General features: G+C 43.2%; 1 protein-coding gene across 2 annotated transcripts; it reads right to left on the reverse strand.

Moving 5' to 3' along the window:
• Positions 1 to 1,411: 1,411 nt before the first annotated feature.
• LOC129711615 (uncharacterized) lies at positions 1,412 to 20,064 on the reverse strand. Of its 2 annotated transcripts, none has more exons than XM_055659386.1 (5): positions 19,678 to 20,064; positions 18,417 to 18,562; positions 17,236 to 17,343; positions 16,761 to 16,864; positions 1,412 to 1,872 (listed from the first exon to the last, which is right to left on the reverse strand). In XM_055659386.1, the coding sequence occupies exons 1-5, from the start codon at positions 19,822 to 19,824 to the stop codon at positions 1,745 to 1,747; spliced, it is 633 nt and encodes a 210-aa protein (XP_055515361.1). In that variant the 5' UTR covers positions 19,825 to 20,064; the 3' UTR covers positions 1,412 to 1,744. The 2 variants fall into 2 exon arrangements, with proteins under 2 accessions (XP_055515361.1, XP_055515360.1); XM_055659385.1 differs by lacking the exon at positions 1,412 to 1,872 and adding an exon at positions 11,590 to 14,704 and having other exon boundaries at positions 19,678 to 20,031.

Here is a 20,064-nt window from a genome sequence, read left to right on the forward strand (position 1 = left end):
AACACTCTACTCTCTACTAAACATCAACAGGCGTTCCGATCGGCAGCGGCACGACAGTGGCTCTGCTGCAGTGTGTCCAGGTTGATGGTTGGTGCGCGATACTTTGGCAATACTTTGGCAGGGGGCAAAGTCCGTTTATCAGTCTTATAGCCTGCGGGAAGAAGCTGAGGAGCATCCTGCTGGTTTTGCAGCTAATGCTCCTGTACCTCTTCCCAGATGGCAGGATGGAGAATATGTGATGCGATGGGTGGTAGGGGTCTTTGATGATGGAGCTGGCTCTGCTGATACATCTCTTCCTGTATATGTCCAGCAGGAAAGGGAGTGGAGCACCAATAATCCTGCTGGCGGTCTTCACAATCCTGTCCTGGTATAATAGGGTAAGTGCGACACGGTGGTGCAGCGGCAGAGTTGCGGCCTTACAGCGCTTACAACGCCAGCGCCAGAGACCCAGGTTCGATGCTGACTACGGGTGCTGTCTGTACGGAGTTTGTACGTTCTCCCGGCGATCTTCGGTTTCCTTCCACACTCCAAAGATTTACAGGTTTGTAGGTTAATTGGCTTGGTATAAACGTAAAATTGTCCCTAGTGTGTGTAGGATAGTGTTAATGTTCGGGGATCGCTGTTGGGTGCGGACTTGGTGGGCTGAAGGGCTTGTTTCCGCACTGAATCTCTAAAAAAATATATAGCTGCCCTTTTGAAGCAGGTTTGAACCTCAGAGGTTGACGTTGTTCATGAATACTCCACCTAGTTGGTCTGTACAGCATAAGCTGTAACTGTCTCTTGGTGCTCTTGGTGACCTTCAGGAACTCATGCCCAGACTTGATACTGGATTGCCAGTATAAACACCACAGATATAGCTCTCAGTAGACCAAGACTTCAGACTTTACAGATACAGAGCAGAAACAGGCCCTTCGGCCCACCGAGTCCTCGCTGACCCACAATGTACACTAGTTATTCCAACATTTTGTGACTATCTTGGCACCATTGAAGCTGACTGGAGTTTCATCTTCTCACTATACTAATGTCTCGATACAGTACTGCTACTTGTACGTCCACTGGCACCAGTTGTCCTTTTATGACCAATCCTTAATAGAATGAAGATGGACACAAAATGCTGGAGTAACTCAGCGGGACAGGCAGCATTTCTGGAGAGAAGGAAGGGGTGACATTTCGGGTCGAGACCCTTCTTCAGACGTTCATAGAACGAAACAGCTAGCATTGGATCTGCACCCAGTCCTGGTTATGCACAGAGTTGCCATTTGTGGAACTACGTACTCGACAGATCAACTTCAGGCCCTGTCATGAGTTTTTTTTTCCCAACAAATATATCTCTTTATATGTATTGAAAAATAAACCAATCATTGTCTGTTGAAGTATACTGATGGGTTTCCAGAACACTTATGTCAAGAGGCTCCCTGCCGCACATTTTGTAATAGGGAGTGGTTTTATTAATACAGCTGCACTTTATGAGTTGTAAACCAATCACATCATGGAAGAAGCGTATAAGCTGATATCATTTCCTTTTGGGCAGTTATACATTTGGACGTGTTCATTACTTCATGCATTTAGAACAGTAAAGGGTATATTTATTTGGGAGTATTTGAGATAAATGACAATGCCTTGATGTTCTCATTATATGTTGCCTCTGTCCCTCATGGATCACTAGGACTTAGGGTAGTTGCTTTCTTTCCAAGGGGTTCAGCAATATTCCGTTTGATTGCTTTTTGGGAAGAGATCAAGTGGACTAGTCTTGTTTCTCTGGAGTTTGCATAGTTGCCCGATAGTTGTTTCTCTGGAAATCCTTAGTTTGGCTGAGTAGATGCTGAGAGCTTATTTTCCTTGGATCAAATGTTTTGAAATCGGGGTCATCGTCTAAGTATAAGCAGAAAAACATGTTGAATTAAAATGAGAAGTTTCCTCATTCAATGTAGAGAATCGTGGATATTTATTTCAGGAATATTTTACATTGATGGTGTGAATTTGTGTTGAAGAAACAATGTAATCTTAAAGAACAGTGTATTAGCTGTCCAAGGTTACTGTTTTGGGGTATAATTGGCCAATTACATAAGGAAGCCTTTATTTTAGGCCAACCAGTATGAAAAGAATGTGTAGGAAGGAACTGCAGATGCTAGTTTACACCAAGGATAGACACAAAATGCTGGAGTAACTCAGCAGGTCAGGCAGCATCTCTGGAGAGAAGGAATGGGTGACTTTTCAGGTTGAGACCCTTCTTCCGAAGTTGGATGAAAAGAAAAATGAGATAGATAATCTGGTTATATATTGAATAAGGTTAGGTATATTATAGCACACATAAAATTAAACAAGCTGTAATCTGTAGGAAAATAAAGTGCCTAATAGGTACACTTAATGTTTCAGGAGTCGAGTGCGATCACTTCTTCCATAATATGGAAGTAATAAAATCCATTAATTTTCTCACCACAAACCATGCATGATGTACTCTTCACCAAGATCCCCCTTCCTTTCTGCAATGACGTGTTTGCTCCTACAGACCAGGAGGACGAGGGGTGATCTTATAGAGGTGTATAAAATCATGAGAGGAATAGATCGGGAAGATGCACAGAGTCTCTTGCCCAGAGTAGGTGAATCGAGGAACAACGGACATAGGCTTAAGGTGAAGGGGAAAAGATTTAATAGGAATCTGAGGGGTAACTTTTTCACACAAAGGGTGGTGGGTGTGTGGAACAAGTTGCCAGAGGAGGTAGTTGAGGCTGGGACTATCCCAATGTTTAAGAAACAGTTAGACAGGTACATGGATAGGACAGGTTTAGAGGGATATGGACCAAACGCAGGCAGGTGGGACTAGTGTAGCTGAGTCATGTTGGCCGGTATGGGCAAGTTGGGCTGAAGGGCCTGTTTCCACGCTGTATCACTCTATGACTATGACAAAGGCTTGCTTATTTTTTACTGTGCAGTCGTGAAGGGCCTACAGTTGTTTTAACCTACTGCCATTCTAATGCATTGGTTGGTTTTGAGTAGTTTTTATTTAGTTCGTTTTATCTTGTTGCTTTTGCAATCCAGATCACTTTAAAAAAAAGAGGACACGAAGTGCTGCAGTAACTCAGCGAGTCAGGCAGCAAGTCTGAAGAACACAGATAGGTGACATTTCGGGTCGGGACCCTTCTTTAGCCCCCACCAGAAACGTCACCGATCCATGTTCTCCAGAGATGCTGCCTGACTTGCTGAGTTACTCCAGCACTTTGCGTCTGTTTTTCTTTGTAAACCAGCATCTGCAATTCCTCGTTTCAAAATCTCACTTACTTTTTTTCAGCAGATTACCAAATTACTGTACATATTATACATTTTGGTAACTGCTTCCAAATATGGTTTTGTCTGAGGTATTATTTCTGTTCACCCTACTACAAATTTAAATAATTTACAAAAAAATCTAAACTTGGAAATGTAGCTTCTTTATGGGGGTTGGTAACCAGGAATTACAACATGAAATCATCTCTGCCATTACAAGCATTGCTTGGCCAACAGCAAATTCTGTGGTTCAACAGGGGAAGAGAATGAATGAGGGATAAGGAGAAAGAACTCTAGTCTCGGTGAAGATAGGCACAACATGCTGGGCGGGACAGGCAGCATCTCTGGAGAGAAGGAATGGGTGACGTTTATGGGTGAGACCATTCTTCAGACAGTCTAGTCGAGGTGAAGTACAACACACAATCAGATGGAGTGTGATTGTATTTTAAGCGCAGATCACAATTCAGAGAATAAATGCAAGCTTGAAAAGTTCTCAAAACGTTTTAGTATAAATAGGCAGAAAATATATATATAGATAGTCATATCTGAGCAGAACGACCTTCAGGCATAGCTGGATTCCGAATTATCTTCAATTTGATCAGCTGCCTCTTTTAAAAAATTAAGCTTTGAAAATAAGCAAACATTTATTGAGAGAGGAGAGGAAAGTGACTGTCTCTGTATCTCGTGGTCATACTCCAAACTTGCCCACCCCTCAGCAAACACATGCCATCTCACAAGCTTCCCACAGAGCAGCCACTTATTCAGTGGAAATTCTCTCCTTTCACCAGATTCGCTGTCTACACTATGCTCCGGTTCATCTTCAGGATATCCAAAATGCTGTGAATGTCCTTCGTTCAATTACAAAGCGCTGCTCGAAAATACCCTTTGGACTTTGACAAAAAGGGAAGAGATTACAGTGGAGTTGGATCGGCTTAATTGCTTCGATATAGGAACGTGTCTGATTTTTGTTTACCTTTCCAAATGCGATCCAACCATGTGGGTAATGCAGGAGCGTAGGCTTCTGTCAGGCTGGAGCCTGTGGTCTTCAAGACACCCACACAGTTGACTGGCTGCACCCAAGATAAATAAATACTACAACATTTGCAGTATTATATCTAAATAAATATAGCAAATGGTTTATTTCTTTTTTTAAAAGTTTTAAAGAATTAAAAATTAAAGGAAAATGTATTTAACTAGCCCAATATTCAAAATTAAATATACTTCTCCTACAATCATCTTTTCCGGTGCTAAATCCCTAATTACTTGGTCAACTCCCAACTTTGTACCTGGGTTTCTTGTAACACTTATATTTCAACTTCTTCACACAAGTTCCTGACATGGACACTGCATAGAGGTAGCCCTCCAAGATAGCGTTTGGTTTAGTTTAGTTTAGAGATATAACACGGAAACAGGCCCTTAAGCCCGCACCGACCAGCGATCCTCGCACACTAACACTATCCTACACACCGGGGACAATTTACAATTTTTACCAAGCCAATTAACCTGCAAACCTGTACGCTTTTACAGTGTTTGAGGAAACTGGAGTTCCCGGGGGAAAACCCATGCAGGTCATGGGGAGAACGTACAAACTACGTACAGACAGCACCCGCCGTCGGGGTTGAACCCAGGTCTCTGGCGCTGTAAGGCAGCAACTCTACCGCTGCACCACCGTGTCGCATTCTCTATTCCCATGACCCAGGTGTGTCCTGTAACCTGGACCTCGAGCAAGCACCTGCTCCTCAACTGTCTTCCATTCCTTTGTTCAGTTCCCTGGAATTGCCTCCAACGAGTTTCCTTCTTAATCTTCAGCAGAGTGCGCTCAGCAACGTATACCACATAACACACCCATCATTTACTTCACCATTCACTTTCCCCAAGGATCTATTCTTTCCAGTTCCACTCTTGTTCCTTTCATAGCAACCGTATCTACACCAAAGGGTCAACATTTACATGTATATCTGAGGCGTGTCCTTTTTACTGCCTTGTTTTGTTCCAACCTTAGTCATAGAGTCATATAACAAGATATTTGGCTTAGTGAATCTGCATCAATTCCAAAGCATCCATTTACGCTAATCCTACACTAATCTCATTTTATTATCGCCACATTCTCACCAACTTGCTCCAATTCAGTCTGAGGAAGGGTCCGGACCCGAAACAACACCTATCCATGTTCTCTAGGGATGCGGCCAGACCCACTGAGTTACTCCAGCACTTTGAGTCTTTCCCTGCTCAAATTCTCTCACACACTGGGGGCAATTTGCAGTGGCCAACTGACTTTCAATCTACATGTCTTTGCGATATACAAGGGAACCCAAGTGGTCAAAGAGAGAACTCGAAAGTGCCTCATGGACGGCACTAGAAATTAGACACAAAATGCTGGAGTAGCTCAGCAGGAGACCCTTCTCAACCTGAAACGTCACCCATTCCTTCTCTCCAGAGATGCTGCCTGTTCCGCTGAGTTACTCCAGCATTTTGGGTCCATCTTCGGTGTAAACCAGCATTTGCAGTTCCTTACTACACAAGAATTTAGGGTTGAACCTGAGTGTTGGATCTGGAGTGTGAGGTAGCAGCTGAACAAGATGTACCTCCCAGCCACCCCAACTCCTTGTCTAATGTCCACATTTAGAAGAGTGACATGTTCGCGCGGTTAACCATTGCGAAAATTGAAGATATTGTCTTTGGCTCTCATCACAAACCATACAAACTAGTCACTGATTCCATCCTCTTGCTTGCTGTCTCTGGACAAACCAGTTTAGTTTAGTTTAGAGATACAGCACGGGAACAGGCCCTTCGGCCCACTGGGTCTGTGCCGACCAACGATCCCTACTCATTAACACTATCCTACACACACGAGGGATATCTTTTACATTTACAAAGCCAATTTACCTACAAACATTTAGGTCTTTGGAGTGTGGGAGGAAACTGAAGATCTCGGCGAAAACCAACACAGGTCACGGGGTGAACGTAAAACTCCGTACAGACAGCACCCGTAGTCGGGATCGAACTCGGGACTCTGGCACTGTAAGGCAGCAACTCTACCACTGCACCATGATTCTGACTGGTACAGTATATTGCAGCTTGCATTCTGACCACAGTAGATGCTGCATCAGTTCCAGATGTATTAGATTGCACCTGCACTGACTCAATCGGGTTATGGCTTTACAGCCGAGGCAAACACTACTTGCATGTGCTCTACATGGAGCCCATTCTCAACGTGCAGGTGGAATAACGTCTCTGAACATTGAAATCAACCTCTAACAAGTTGAAGGTAGAGAAAAATGCTGGAGAAACTCAACGGGTGCAGCAGCATCTATGGGGCGAGGACATTTCGGCCCGAAACGTTGCCTATTTCCCTCGCCCCATAGATGCTGCTGCACCCGCTGAGTTTCTCCAGCATATTTCTCTACCTTCGATTTTCCAGCATCTCTAACAAGTTCAAACTCTGTCTCAGATATGACAATGAGCCTCATGTGGTGGCATGACTCCTCCCGGGATGAGTCTCTTTCTTTTGAAGAGTAATCAAGAAGGTTTATGAGGCCAAGGCCATAGATATTGTCTAGGTGGACTTCAACAAGGCCTTAGATAAGGTTCCACATGGTAGGCTGCTTGGAAGGTTAGATCACAGGGGAACTAGGGAGAACTAACTGGCTGGTAGAGAATTGGCTTCATGGAAGGAAGCAGTGGCAATGGTAGGTTGTTCTTTGGGCTGGAGGTCTGAAACAAATGGAAGAATGAATGAATGATGTGTCTCAGGTCTCAGTGCTGGACCCATTGTTGTTTGTGGTTTATATCAATGATTTGGATGAGAATGTACAAGGCATGTTGAGTAAGTTTGCAGGTGATACTAACGTAGGTGAATTGTAGACAGAGAGGATTGTTATCAAAAATCACAGCATGATCTTGATCAGCTGGACTATTGGGCAGAGGATGGCTACTGGAGTTTATGGCAGATAAAGGTAATTAGTTGCATTTTGGGAAGTTAAATCAGGGCAGATAAGAGTTAGTCTTGTCATCCTGTCTAGTGCTAACATTGTGGGGCAGAGGGTCTGTTCTTGTGCTATGTTGTCCATTGCTCGCAGAATAAACATTGACATCAAAGTATTTAAGTTAAGAAAATATTTATGTACCTGTGATTGAACATTTCAAAATGGCGACTGTCGTTTGATCGCATGCATCAGACTTTTTTGGGTAAAATTTAAGTTATCAAGTAATAACATAGAACATAGAGCAGTGCAACAGAAGAACAGACCATTCGGCCCATCATGTCTGGTCTGAGAATGATGCCAAGATCTAATGTATGAGAATAGCAGTTAACTAGTTTCTACTTCCTACTTCTAGTTCAACATAATTATTAATGATAAACTGGTCACATTTCTAAATTAAAACGAAATGTATTCACATCAACTTTAGTTACAATACAGTTTAATGTATAGTATGAGATGAGGAAAAATGTTTTTACCCAGATGTGAATCTGTGGAATTCTCTGCCATGGAAGGTTGTGGAGGCCAATTCACTGGATGTTTTCAAGAGTGAGTTAGATATAGCTCTTCGGGGTAACAAAGTCAACGGATATGGGAAGAAAGCAGGAACGGGGTACTGATTTAGGTTGATCAGCCATGATCATATTGAATGGCAGTTCTGGCTCGAAGGGCAGAATGGCCTACTCCTCCATCTATTTTCTATGTTTCTATGATTGGTGGATATAGACAGATTATAATTTGTAAGGGTGGTCAGGGGTTATGGGGAGAAGGCAGGACAATGGGGTTGAGAGGGAAAGATAGACCAGCCATGATTGAATGGCAGAGTCCACAATGGGCTGAATTACCTAATTCTGCACCTATAACCTATGAATGTATGAATGTTGTGCCTAGGAATATTGCATCAAGACAACTTTTCAACAGGTACGGGGAATGCAGCTTGTACTTTTCCCCCGTTTAGCTCATAGTTACAACAAAATACCACAATAGCTTTCAGATCTAAACCAATTCAACGTGTGAAATTCCAATGGGCCTGCAGTTTAATTTGAACCCTACAATATATCGCCTGATTGTTGCTCGTGCCAGATATCTCTGCTGCTAAAAAGAAAATTACCATCACACTTCTAATTTCCTCAGTTGTTGAGAAAACGATGAAATCATCCTCACGCAGCCTAGCTGCCAAACATTCATTGCAGCTAAGGCAACAAGCACAGTGAGCTGCAGGAATGGGATCCAAAAGCAAGAGAAAAAAATTATTTGCATAAATATTGAAAGAACTCTGTATGGTCGTTTTTTTTTCTCTTCTCTCTCTTAAAAATTGCTGCAGTATGTTAAATGTTCTGCTGCTGAGGTTTTTGATAGCTGTGAAATATAGCCAACAAAACAGGATACAGTCTCATTAAAGTTGGCGATGAGGTAGATTCCCAGAAATTCTTGGTAGTTAGATTAATGTCCAGCTGAACTGTAATTGAAAACAGCTGCTTATGCACATTTTTCTTGCTGTTTGTTTTATCACAAAAATGTCCGCTTTGACATTAACGCAATGCTAGTATCCTACACACAATAGGTCCAGAATTTTACATGTTGTGAAACGAGGATTTACATTGTGATAATGATTTTTTAATTTTGCTTTGGTCATATATGTCAAGTTTACGTGTGCCGTGACCAAACAGCCCATTTATTCATCTTTACTGAGGAAATGTTGCGGTGTTTTTCTGCTTTCCAACTTGTGTCTTTTAAATCAAGAAAAAAAACAGGTAGGTGTTAATGAAATCGAGGAGAAGGGTTAAAATGTGGTCGTAGTGCTGTATGGCAGGAGGAATCACAGAGGGGGAGCAGTGAGAGAGAGGAGGAGAACGTCTTCAAAGTAGGAATACCTTAAGGAGATTTTTCCATGGAGCAGACAAAATGTATAGGAAGGACCAGCAGATGCTGGTTCAGATGCAACTCCAAGCAATGCTGCCTGACCCACCAGCTATCTGGGTGTTATTCCAAGCTGATGCAAATCCAAGCGATGCCATCTGACCCACACTATCTTTGATGTAAAATATCTGCAGATCCTTCCTACAAATCAAGGTGGAAGGTTTGGGGCTGGAAGTGAAAAATAATTTTTCAGTGGAGGTGAAAAGAGTATGGAGGAACAGGGAAGCAAGCAGAAGCACAGACCGATGGGGGAAAGAAGGAAAGAAAGCCTACAAAAATGGGATCAACAGGAACGAAAACATATGGACCAACAGGAGTGAAGAGAGTGACAGAGGGTCAGGGGCTGGCAAGATATAAGGGCAAAGAAACAAGGAAAGTAGTGGAGTGGTGGGGTGGAATGGGAGATGGGAAGGGGAGGCAGGGAAGCAGGGATGGGGAGAAAGACAGTGAGGAAGGAGAAAAGGATGATCACAAAATTGATCTCCGTGTAAAATGATCAGCCACAATTAATTCATAGGATAACCAAGGAATCTATGGGAAACGTGTTAGAGAATTGCACATCAGCTCAGCTGCCTCTCGCTGAACTTATACAAGAATTCAATTCGAAAAACGAAATTTGAGGCACAACTTTTTCTTTAAAAGCTTAAATCTCTGCAGCCTGTAATTCTCAGTAGCTGACCACGATCGGGCCATCATCTTTTGGCAATACTTGTTCTCCCTACTCCTGTACCACCCCCTCCCCGGGCACTTTCCATTGCAACCGCAAGAAATGCAACACCTGTCCCTTCACCTCCCCCCTCGACTCCATTCAAGGACCCAAGCAGTCGTTCCAGGTGCGACAAAGGTTCACCTGTATCTCCTCCAACCTCATCTACTGCATCCGCTGCTCTAGATGTCAGCTGATCTACATCGGTGAGACTAAGCGGAGGTTGGGCGATCATTTCGCCGAACACCTCCGCTCAGTCCGCAATAACCTACCTGAACTCCCGGTGGATCAGCACTTCAACTCCCCCTCCCATTCCCAATCCGACCTCTCTGTCCTGGGTCTCCTCCATTGCCAGAGTGAGCAACACCGGAAATTGGAGGAACAGCACCTCATATTTCGCCTGGGTAGCTTGCATCCTGATGGCATGAACGTTGAATTCTCCCAATTTTGCTAGCCCTTGCTGTCTCCTCCCCTTCCTTAACCCTCGAGCTGTCTCCTCCCATCCCCCCGCCCTCGGGCTCCTCCTCCTCCCTTTTTCCTTCCTTCTCTCCCCCCACCCCCCCATCAGTCTGAAGAAGGGTTTCGGCCAGAAACGTCGCCTATTTCCCTCGCTCCATAGATGCTGCTGCACCCGCTGAGTTTCTCCAGCAATTTTGTGTACCTTGTTCTCCCTACTTCTTCTTAATGCCAATATTCGCTGAAATTATGCTGATGTTACCCATTCGTGTTTTCCAGTGAGTGCTTCTGAACAGGGATAGGGTTAAGGATTGAGTTATATTTGGTCTCCATTTGATATCATGTATTACGCAATGATTAATGGGTTAAGTAGTGAGCCACAGCATGGAAACAGGCACACTGGCCCATGGAGCCCAAACCATCAACCACCAGTTTACATGAATCCTACACTATTCTCATCCAACTCTCCATATTGTTATCAATTCCCCTTAGATTCTAACACTCACCTGCACACTAAGGGAAATTTACAGAGGCCAATTGATTTACCAACCCTCAATCTTTGGGATGTGGTGGGAGGAAACTGGAGCACCCGGTGGAAACCCGCACAATCACAGGGAGAACGTGCAAACTCCACACAGACAGCTCCTGGTTGAGTCAGGATTGAACCTGGGTCACTGGCGATGTGAAGCGGTGACTCTACAAACTGTGCCACCATGTCGCTTAGAGCTAATGTGATTTATAAAGGGAAATCAGAAAATGCACAATTTCTTAATATGTTGGTGGCACCCACAAGCATATCTGATAATCCTACAATTTAGTCTGCTGCCTTGAACCCAACAAATAGCCATGTACTGTGAGTCATGAGTGCAGCTAAAGGCTCCCGCTGTATCTTAAGCACCACTCTTGAACAGTTTTGCCGAAGAGTTCTGTGTGGTCCTTGACTATTGATTAACAAAGGGTTTTAACTCAAGCTTTTCTAGGTTTTGTGGAGTGCAACTCCTGCCCCGTTGGAGTGCTCACCCCTCTCTTTGAAAACCAGTCCATCTTATCCAACACCCACAGCAATCAGAGAGCAGGAGGTGACCAAACCCAGACCAGATCCACACAGCACTATCTGAAGTCTGAATGCCTGAAGAAGGGACCTGACCTGAAACGTCACCTATACATTTTCACCAGAGATGCTGCCTGACCTCTGGGGCATAGGAAATAGGCATTATAACATTAGGAGTTATTAAAGACAAAGCATATTCCATTGGATCATTTAAAAATATTATCGTAATTATTTAATTGTGTGATTTAAACAACTGGTGATAACTTTTTGTAAAGAAGTAACTCAAAGCTCTGGATGACCCATCAGTTGAAATACATGGAGTTTGTACGTTCTCCCCTTCTCCTGCATGAGTTTTCTCCGAGATCTTCGGTTTCCTCCCACACTCCAAAGATGAACAGGTTTGTAGATTGATTGGCTTGGTATAAATGTAAATTGTCCTGAGTGTGTGTAGGATAGTGTTAATGTGCGGGGATCGAGGAGCCTGTTTCCTTCGCTGTATCTCTAAACTAAACTGAAACTAAACAAATGCATTACGTCTGTGAAGCAGCAGACTGATTGGCGTAATATTACAACCCCAAATCATCCCCAATTAGCCGGAGAGGTTATTACTTCTGTACAGTACCATTGGTTGTATCATTGTACACAGTATGGAATCAGAGTTAACAACAAGATAAAATGTTGCTGCCATCCAGTGGTGAGTTGAGGTGGGAATAGAGAACAGTGTTAGAGTTGCCAATTCCACTTTCACAACTGTGCACCAGGTTCAGTGCTGCTGCCAAGAAGCCACAAGCAATAGCAAGTTAATGAGACTGCTTTCTGTTCAATTCAGCATGAAACAGCGAGCATCAAGTCAACAGTATTTTATTATTTTTCCCCTATTCAGACTCTCTCTGGCCAAGAAAGCTGCATTGAGCTCAGCTCCAAAGCCTCTGCCAATGCTGCTCTCGAGGTGGACATCAGGGTACCTGGGAACGCAGTGTGTTGTGACAAATGCAAGGATTTTGCTTCACCAATGGGGACGCAGAAACTGCTGATTGAACGCTTCTTTTTTTCTCTCTCTTTCGTCTTAAGGCCACATTTCGGAATTCAATGGAACATTTCAGGCACAATTCCTGACCCAACATGCCCTACCATCTTCTACCAATTACCACATTTGAAACCCATGACAATATTATTACAAGAACTAATGAGCATAGAAATGCTGCCGGCATCAAATAACTTAGCAAATAGGAGTATTTATTTGGTCTCCTCGACCTGCATTACCCCAGTGGTATTCCCGTCCAGGACCCACATAACCATCTAGTCCCTTTGTGTTTGGATGAAGGTCCCTTTCTTCAAATGATAATGAAGAACATTGAACAGTACAGCATAGGAACAGGCCATTCAGCCTACAATGTCTTGGCCGAACATGATGTTAAGACCACCAACCCATATCCCTGCAATCCCTGAATATCCACATGCCTATTGAAAAGCCTCTTAAACACTACTATCGTACATGCCTCCACCATCACCTCTGGCAGCGTGTTTCAGGCACTCATCATCCTTTGTGTAAAATATTTGCCCCACACATCTTTTTTAAACTTTGCTCCTCTCACCTTAAAGCCTATGCTGTGGAGTGTTAACATTGTTAATAGTAATCCCTATCCAAGACCTCTTAAAGATTCAGAAGTGACCCAAATTAGATGAAAAATGACTGGAGCTATGAGTGCACTTTTGAGCAGATAATTTCACCGATTTCCGGGATATCATAGAACAGGTCACATGGTTTGTCACTATCAATTTACACTTGGCAAGTCAAAAGTTTTCTTCCAAACTGAATGATGTAGACATTCTTCCAGTAAACATGCCTCACCTACCCTCCAGCACATAATCTCCACCACGCATGCACGCACACGCTTGTGCACAAATGCACAGTCAGTCGTGGGTTAGTGTGCATGCATCCATCTGGTTTCAGAACTTGGCTGGCAGAAAAAAGTCACAAAATGCTGGAGTAACTCAGTGGATCAGGCAGCGTCTCTGGAGAATGTAGAAGCAAGGAACTGCAGATGCTAGATTGCAAAAGAAACATAGAAACATAGAAAATAGGTGCAGGAGTAGGCCATTCGGCCCTTCGAGCCTGCACCGCCATTCAATATGATCATGGCTGATCATCCACAGAGTGCTGTAGTAGCTCAGTGGATCAGGCGGCATCCCTGGTGAACATCAATAGGGTTGGAACTCTTCAGATTGATTGTGGAGGGGAGGAAAGAAAGCTGGAAGAGAGAAGGGGCGGGACAAAACTTGGCAGGTAATAGGCAGACACAGGGGAGGAGGGTTACTTGATAGAAAGATCGTTGGATAAAGTCTAGAGATGAAAAGACAGAAGGTGTGAGACAAAAGGATTGAAGAGTTGTGATGAGAGACTCTTCAATCCTTTTCCCAGACACCTTTGGTCCCACTCTGACAAGCACCTCCTCACATACTTCAATCCGCCCTTGTGAATCAGAAATGCAATCCTGACTTTGGTTGCTGAGGCAAACTTTCAATGATCATGAGGGAAGGACCTTCATTTCAATCTGATACTGTTTCTACCAGCAGAAACGAGTCATCTACAAGCTCAGCACCAGTGATGGAGCACTAGGAAACTGTAAGGGATATACAAGGTGATATTCATAGAAAATAACAGGGCACAAAACAGCACAAAGTGCTCAATGACAAAACGTCATACAGGCCAGGCATCCCTGTGCACACACCCCTTGTAGCTAAACCTTGAGCAGCTGAGTGGAAGAAGGGGAACTGGATCTTTCTCTGAAAATAAAAGGGAAAATATTATGTGCAGACGGAGGAGATTAGTTTGACTTGGATCATATTCAGCATGGACATTGTGGGCTGAAGGGCCTGTTCTTGTGCTGTACTGTTCTATATCTGTGTATTCTATGTTGGCTGTGAATTCACAACAAAGAGATGGTCTGGACCAGATGCAGAGATGGTGGGTTTTTGTATATCGATTTGTGTTGGTGTTGCGTTGGTGATTTGATAGACGTTTATACAATTATGAGACAAGGTAGGGTAGACAGTCAGAACCTTTTCCCAGGATGGAAAAATCAAATACTTGAGATATGGATTAGGAATGAAGGTGCCTACAGATTGGAAACATCCAGGGGAATGTGATCAGTTAGAACAGGCTTGTTTGCAGCATGAGATCAATAAACTCTTCCATGTCCACTGTGCCATCTCCATCTGTGTCTACTTCTCTGATCATCTCCCGTAATTCCTGGTGGGAGAAGTAGACACCAGCAGACTTGCAGGCATCCTTGAGATTGTCAAAAGTGATCTTCCCATCACTGTCTGCAAGTAATCACATTTACATGCTTACGGAAAGAATCACTTAATATTTTTCCATTTTTTTCTCACTGGAACATAACATAATGGACTAAAAATGACGGGAGAAAAGAATTGATTAATTGTTCTGGAAACTGTTTAGTTACTGCAAATATGAAGCAGCAAAACAGTAATTCACAACACAAAATCCCGCGTGGAGGTTTGAAGGATGTCACACAGCATCAAATCATTAATCGACTCATTAGTATTTCCCCATAGTTAGCACGGAATGTTCATGAGGTCCTCCGCGGATGGTGTTTGAATTTGAGTTTAGTTTATTGTCACGTGTAGTGAAGTACAGTGAAAAGCTTTTGTTGCATGCTAACCAGTCAGCAGAAAGACAATACATGATTACAATCAAGCCATCCACAGTATACAGATACATGATAAAGGGAATAATGTTGAGTGCAAGGTAAAGTCCAATACAGTCCAATTAAAGATAGTCCAATGGTCTCCCAGGAGGAAGAGAGCTGGCAGAAGACAGGGAAATGACCTTGAACATAAATAGTCATTATGAATTCCAAGACAGAAGATGGGTTAATGCAGTGCAGCATAAGGGGATAATATTGAAGTCTGTACGAATGAAATGAAATGTACGCTCAGCATAAAGAAGGGCAAGTGTTGCTGTTGAAAAAGTCCAAATTCTCAGATGCTATTTTACTTGGGTGCCGTAACAGACAATGGTGATGAAGTATCAATTGTCGATTCATAGAAGAACCAGGTTTAGGAAGTCCGTCCACCACCGTTTTTCCAGATCCTTTAATAAAGACAAAACCTCCCCCCTCTGAAATCCCCTTGAAAATGTGGCGCCTTGGCTGGGTGAGGTGGCCGATCTCAACCTCATCGGGACTTCCATTGCTGATTGGCGGGTTGAGTTTTCCCCCTGCGGCTGAGGCTCTGGAACTCCGACCCAGATCTGTACCTGACTTTGCGGCTGGTATCTTGGCCCCCACATGGCCACAACCTCTGTTGGACCGCCAAAACAGATTAAAGGTTCTAGAACCAAAGATGCTGGAAAATCGGTGATGGACCTGTATTAGAAAGATGATCAGTTCTTGCAGAGCCTGGGGTTTTGTCAGTATTAAGGTGCGGGAACAAAGCTTGGGGAAAGGATATAAATGGCTGTGACAACTGCGATGCCTTTAGACAGCCCCAACACTCCTTCATGGACCTTTGGGCTGTGTTCAATTATGAAAATGATTTAAAACAGAGAAGGAGCAGACTGTCAGGTAAGAATTCATGAAACTCGTAGGAAGACAAGAAAGCAAACAAATCTCCAATCCCCAGGCACAGAAACAAATACTTTCAGATGGTTGATTGTTTGGTTCAGCTATGCAGATGATCTGCTGAGTTACTCCAGCACTCTGCGCCTATCTTCAGTACAAGCCAGCATCTGCAGTTCCTTCCTACACATGCACTTGATCAACTGGCTCTTACCCTCCACATAAAGTAAAGATCACTCAAAGATCAAAGGAAGCTTTTTTCTTAATACGGAGCATCTATAAATGTCAGAAACATTAGAAGCTGCACAATATTTGAAATGAAAGAGTACTGGAGATTGTGAAAGAATACAAATTACAATCAGAAATGTTGAATTCTTTCGGTGAGCTAACATAAAGGATGGGGTGAGAGACCTCATGTAGTCCTGAGTTCTATGACTTAGGGTTATATTCTCTTGGTTACAGACATTGTATCTGAACAAAAGTGGATAAAGGCATAATAGATGTCAAAAGCCCGGTAATGTTGAGCGCACAACAGACAATAATTTTATTTTCATCTTTTGCTGTTGCTATGACTTAGGGTTATATTCTCTCTGGTTACAGACATTGTATCTGAACAAAAGTGGATAAAGGCATAATAGATGTCAAAAGCCCGGTAATGTTGAGCGCACAACAGACAATAATTTTATTTTCATCTTTGCTGTTGCAACTTGAGCTCAATCCAATATTTTGTGAACCCATGATTCCGTTTCTGTTGGGAAAATATGGGCTGATTTTTGCAAATTAGCATAACTATTACTCACCGCAATCAAAGAGATCAAATCCCTGTTTAATCTCCTCAAGGGTATCTCTTGCTTCTCCCTGATGCTCTACAACAATCTGGAGGAACTCACGGAAACTCACATTCCTGGGGTAAAACAAGAAGACGGCAAATGGATGTGATGGTGCGCTCTCTGAGTTCAATGCTACCTCTGGGTGATGGAGCAGTGAAACAAGTAGTTACATAGTTCCTTGAAAGTGGCCTCACAGGTAGCCAGGGTGGTCAAGAAAGCTTTCGACACATTGGACTTCATCAGTCTTGCAGCATTGACTATAGAAGTTGGGAGTCATTGGTGAGACCACATTTAGAGTATTATGTTCAGTTTGGGTCATCTGTACCATTGCACCACCTAGGGGATTGGATGGCACACTGCAAGACATACATTGAACAAACTGAGAACTGCTGACAAACATGTATGACTATCATGATGAACAATGGCCAATAATTGTTAAACTTACTCTTTTTTTAATGGCCCCAAACTTCTCAGCGTTGTGCCCAGTTCCTCCTGATTGACACCAAAACCAAGGGTACGGAGCGCCCAATGAACCTCGGTTGCATTAAGATACCTAAGTTAAAAGTGACTGATTAAAATTAAATTGTTTTTAATGTTCAAATAATTTTATCCCACATATTTTTTACCTGCCTTTAGCCATTGAGAATGAAAAATAAATGCTGAAAACAGTTGTGATAAAAAGTAATCAACACTGTTTAACTCTTTCCACACATGATGACTGATCAACTGAGTTTTTCCCAGATTCTCTGTAGTTACAGCCTTTACAATCGTTTATAACGCCATCAATTTTCAAAATCAACTAATTTATTAGAACGTAACTAAACATAATATTTCCTGATGCATTAGCTACAAATATGAACTCAACTAGAGTCATAGAGTGATAGTGAGGGAACAGGCCCATCGGCCCAACTTGCCCGCACCGGCCAACATGTCCCAGCTACACTAGCCCCACCTGCCCACGTTTGGTCCATATCCCCCCAAACCTGTCATAAGGTCACAAGGAATAGGAGTAGAATTAGGCCATTCAGCCCATCAAGTCTACTCCGCCATTCAATCATGGCTGATCTATCTCTCCCTCCTAACCCCAATCCATGTCCTATCCATGTACCTGTCTAACGGTTTTAGGACACCCCTTTCTGATTCCGATCTGACAGACACACACTGCACTGAAACTGACTCTTTGGCCCATCAAGTCCATGATGGCCCATCAAGTCCATGATGCTGCAAACCTCCCCAAACAACACTTCCATTAAAAAGGTTAGGAAAAAGGTTGAAACGTCACCTATGCATATTCTCCTGAGATGTGGCCTGACCTGCTGAATTAGCCCAGCCCTGGGTCTTTTATGTAAAACAGCATCTGCAGTTGCTTGTCTCTACCCCCATGTTCAATGCAGCTGCAACCAATAAACTCAAATTCTCTGTCTGTTACACTAAAAAACACACGTTTATTCTGATACTTTACTTCTTAATATAACATGATACCCAGTCCATTCTGGGCTTTCGGGCCTGTAATGTATGGAAAGAAAATCTATTACCCAACAATGTCCTAAGCATTAACTTTCACTCCCCTGTTTTTTCACTTTGTTCTCAGATTGCTGAGTTCGACATTTGTTTTTTGGCACTCACCCCACTTTATTTGTGTCGGAGTTGTTAAACACGACCCTGAGATCCCTGATGTCCTGGGGTGTCAATTCCTGCTGGATTTTGCAGGATAAATCTCCACAAGCCATCTCTTGTTGTTCTTCTTTCCACTCTTGAAGAAAAGCGAGCAACTGCAGGGGAAAATAAATCACAGCTATTACAGTAGAGACACTATTGCATGCAAGTTTTTGAGGAGGTCAGTTTAGTTTAGATGAGCTATGTTTAGAGATACAGTGTGGAACGAGGCCCTTTGGCCCATTGAGTCCTGTTATCCCACTTTTGCATTCTTCACTCTAGAGGCAATTTACAGAAGCCATTCAACCTACAAACTCGCACACCTTTGGGATGTGGGAGGAAACTGAAGCACCCGGAGAAAGCTCGCGCGGCCACAGGGAGAACGTACAAACTCCGTCCAGACTCTATTGTGTGTTACCTCCAGGTGCTCCGGTTTCATCCCACATCCCAAAGACGTGCGGGTTTGTAAGTCAATTGCCCCCAGTGTGTAGGGAGTGGAATAACGAAAGTGGGAGAACATGGAGCTAGTGTGACCAATGCTCAGCATGGACTCGGTGGGCCGAAGGGCCGGTTTCTGTGCTGTTACTGCAAAACACAATGAGATTTAAAAAAACAATTATTGCAACACTTTCAACAAAACAAATGGAGATCAGTGGGCAGCACGGTGGCGCAGTGATCGAGCTACTGCCTTACAGCGCCAGAGACCCGTGTTCGATCCTGACTATGGGTGATTGTCTGTATTGAGTTTGTACATTCTCCTCGTGATCTGTGTGGGTTTTCTCCGAGATCTCTGGTTTCCTCCCACTCTCCAAAGATGTAAAATTGTCTTTAGTGTATGTAGGGTAGTGTTAATGTGCGGGGATCACTGGTCAGTGCGGACTTAGTGGGCCGAAGGGCCTGTTTCCACGCTGCATCTCTAAACACAATACACAATACACAATACACAATACAATTTATTTGTCACTTGAACCTCATAGAGGCTCAAGTGAAATGTTGTTTCTGCAGTCATACATACAAGAAAAAAAGACCCAAGACACAACACAATTTACACAGACATCCATCACAGCGCATCTCCTCCTCGCTGTGATGGAAGGCAAAAAAACTTATCTCTCTAAACTAAACTAAACTAAACTAAACTAAACAGTGGATGGATGACCTGGATCAGTAACAATGATTAGACCAACTCTGCCGACAAGTCTCACTTTTAACATGACATAGATCATGGCCTTACCTTCTCCCCCAGTGGGATGGGTGGAGGAACATTTTCTGGTGCAACGGAGTCAAGAGGACAATTATAACTTTCCGAAGGTTTTTTAGACTCTTTCCCAGTAAGTGTTTTCTTCTTTTTCTTCACAATCTTCTTTTTCTTTGAAGGCATTTTCCCAGCTTTACAGCAAACCGTGCTATGTTGCCCAGTGCAGCAGTGGATGCTTGGAGGAAACACTTTAAAACTCAGTTACTATTAGCAACCCAGTCAACAATCCCAGCTACTCCTGTAGACAGTCAGGTCCACCAGCAGGTGGTGCTGTTTGAATTGGAACCAGCTATTGGCAATCCAGTATTTGAAGAAATCTAGAGTCCAGAGTGTTTCATTGTCATATTTGCTGATATGAAACAA

The sequence above is a fragment of the Leucoraja erinacea genome, chromosome 30, assembly GCF_028641065.1.
Source record: "Leucoraja erinacea ecotype New England chromosome 30, Leri_hhj_1, whole genome shotgun sequence".
Taxonomy (NCBI): domain Eukaryota; kingdom Metazoa; phylum Chordata; class Chondrichthyes; order Rajiformes; family Rajidae; genus Leucoraja; species Leucoraja erinaceus.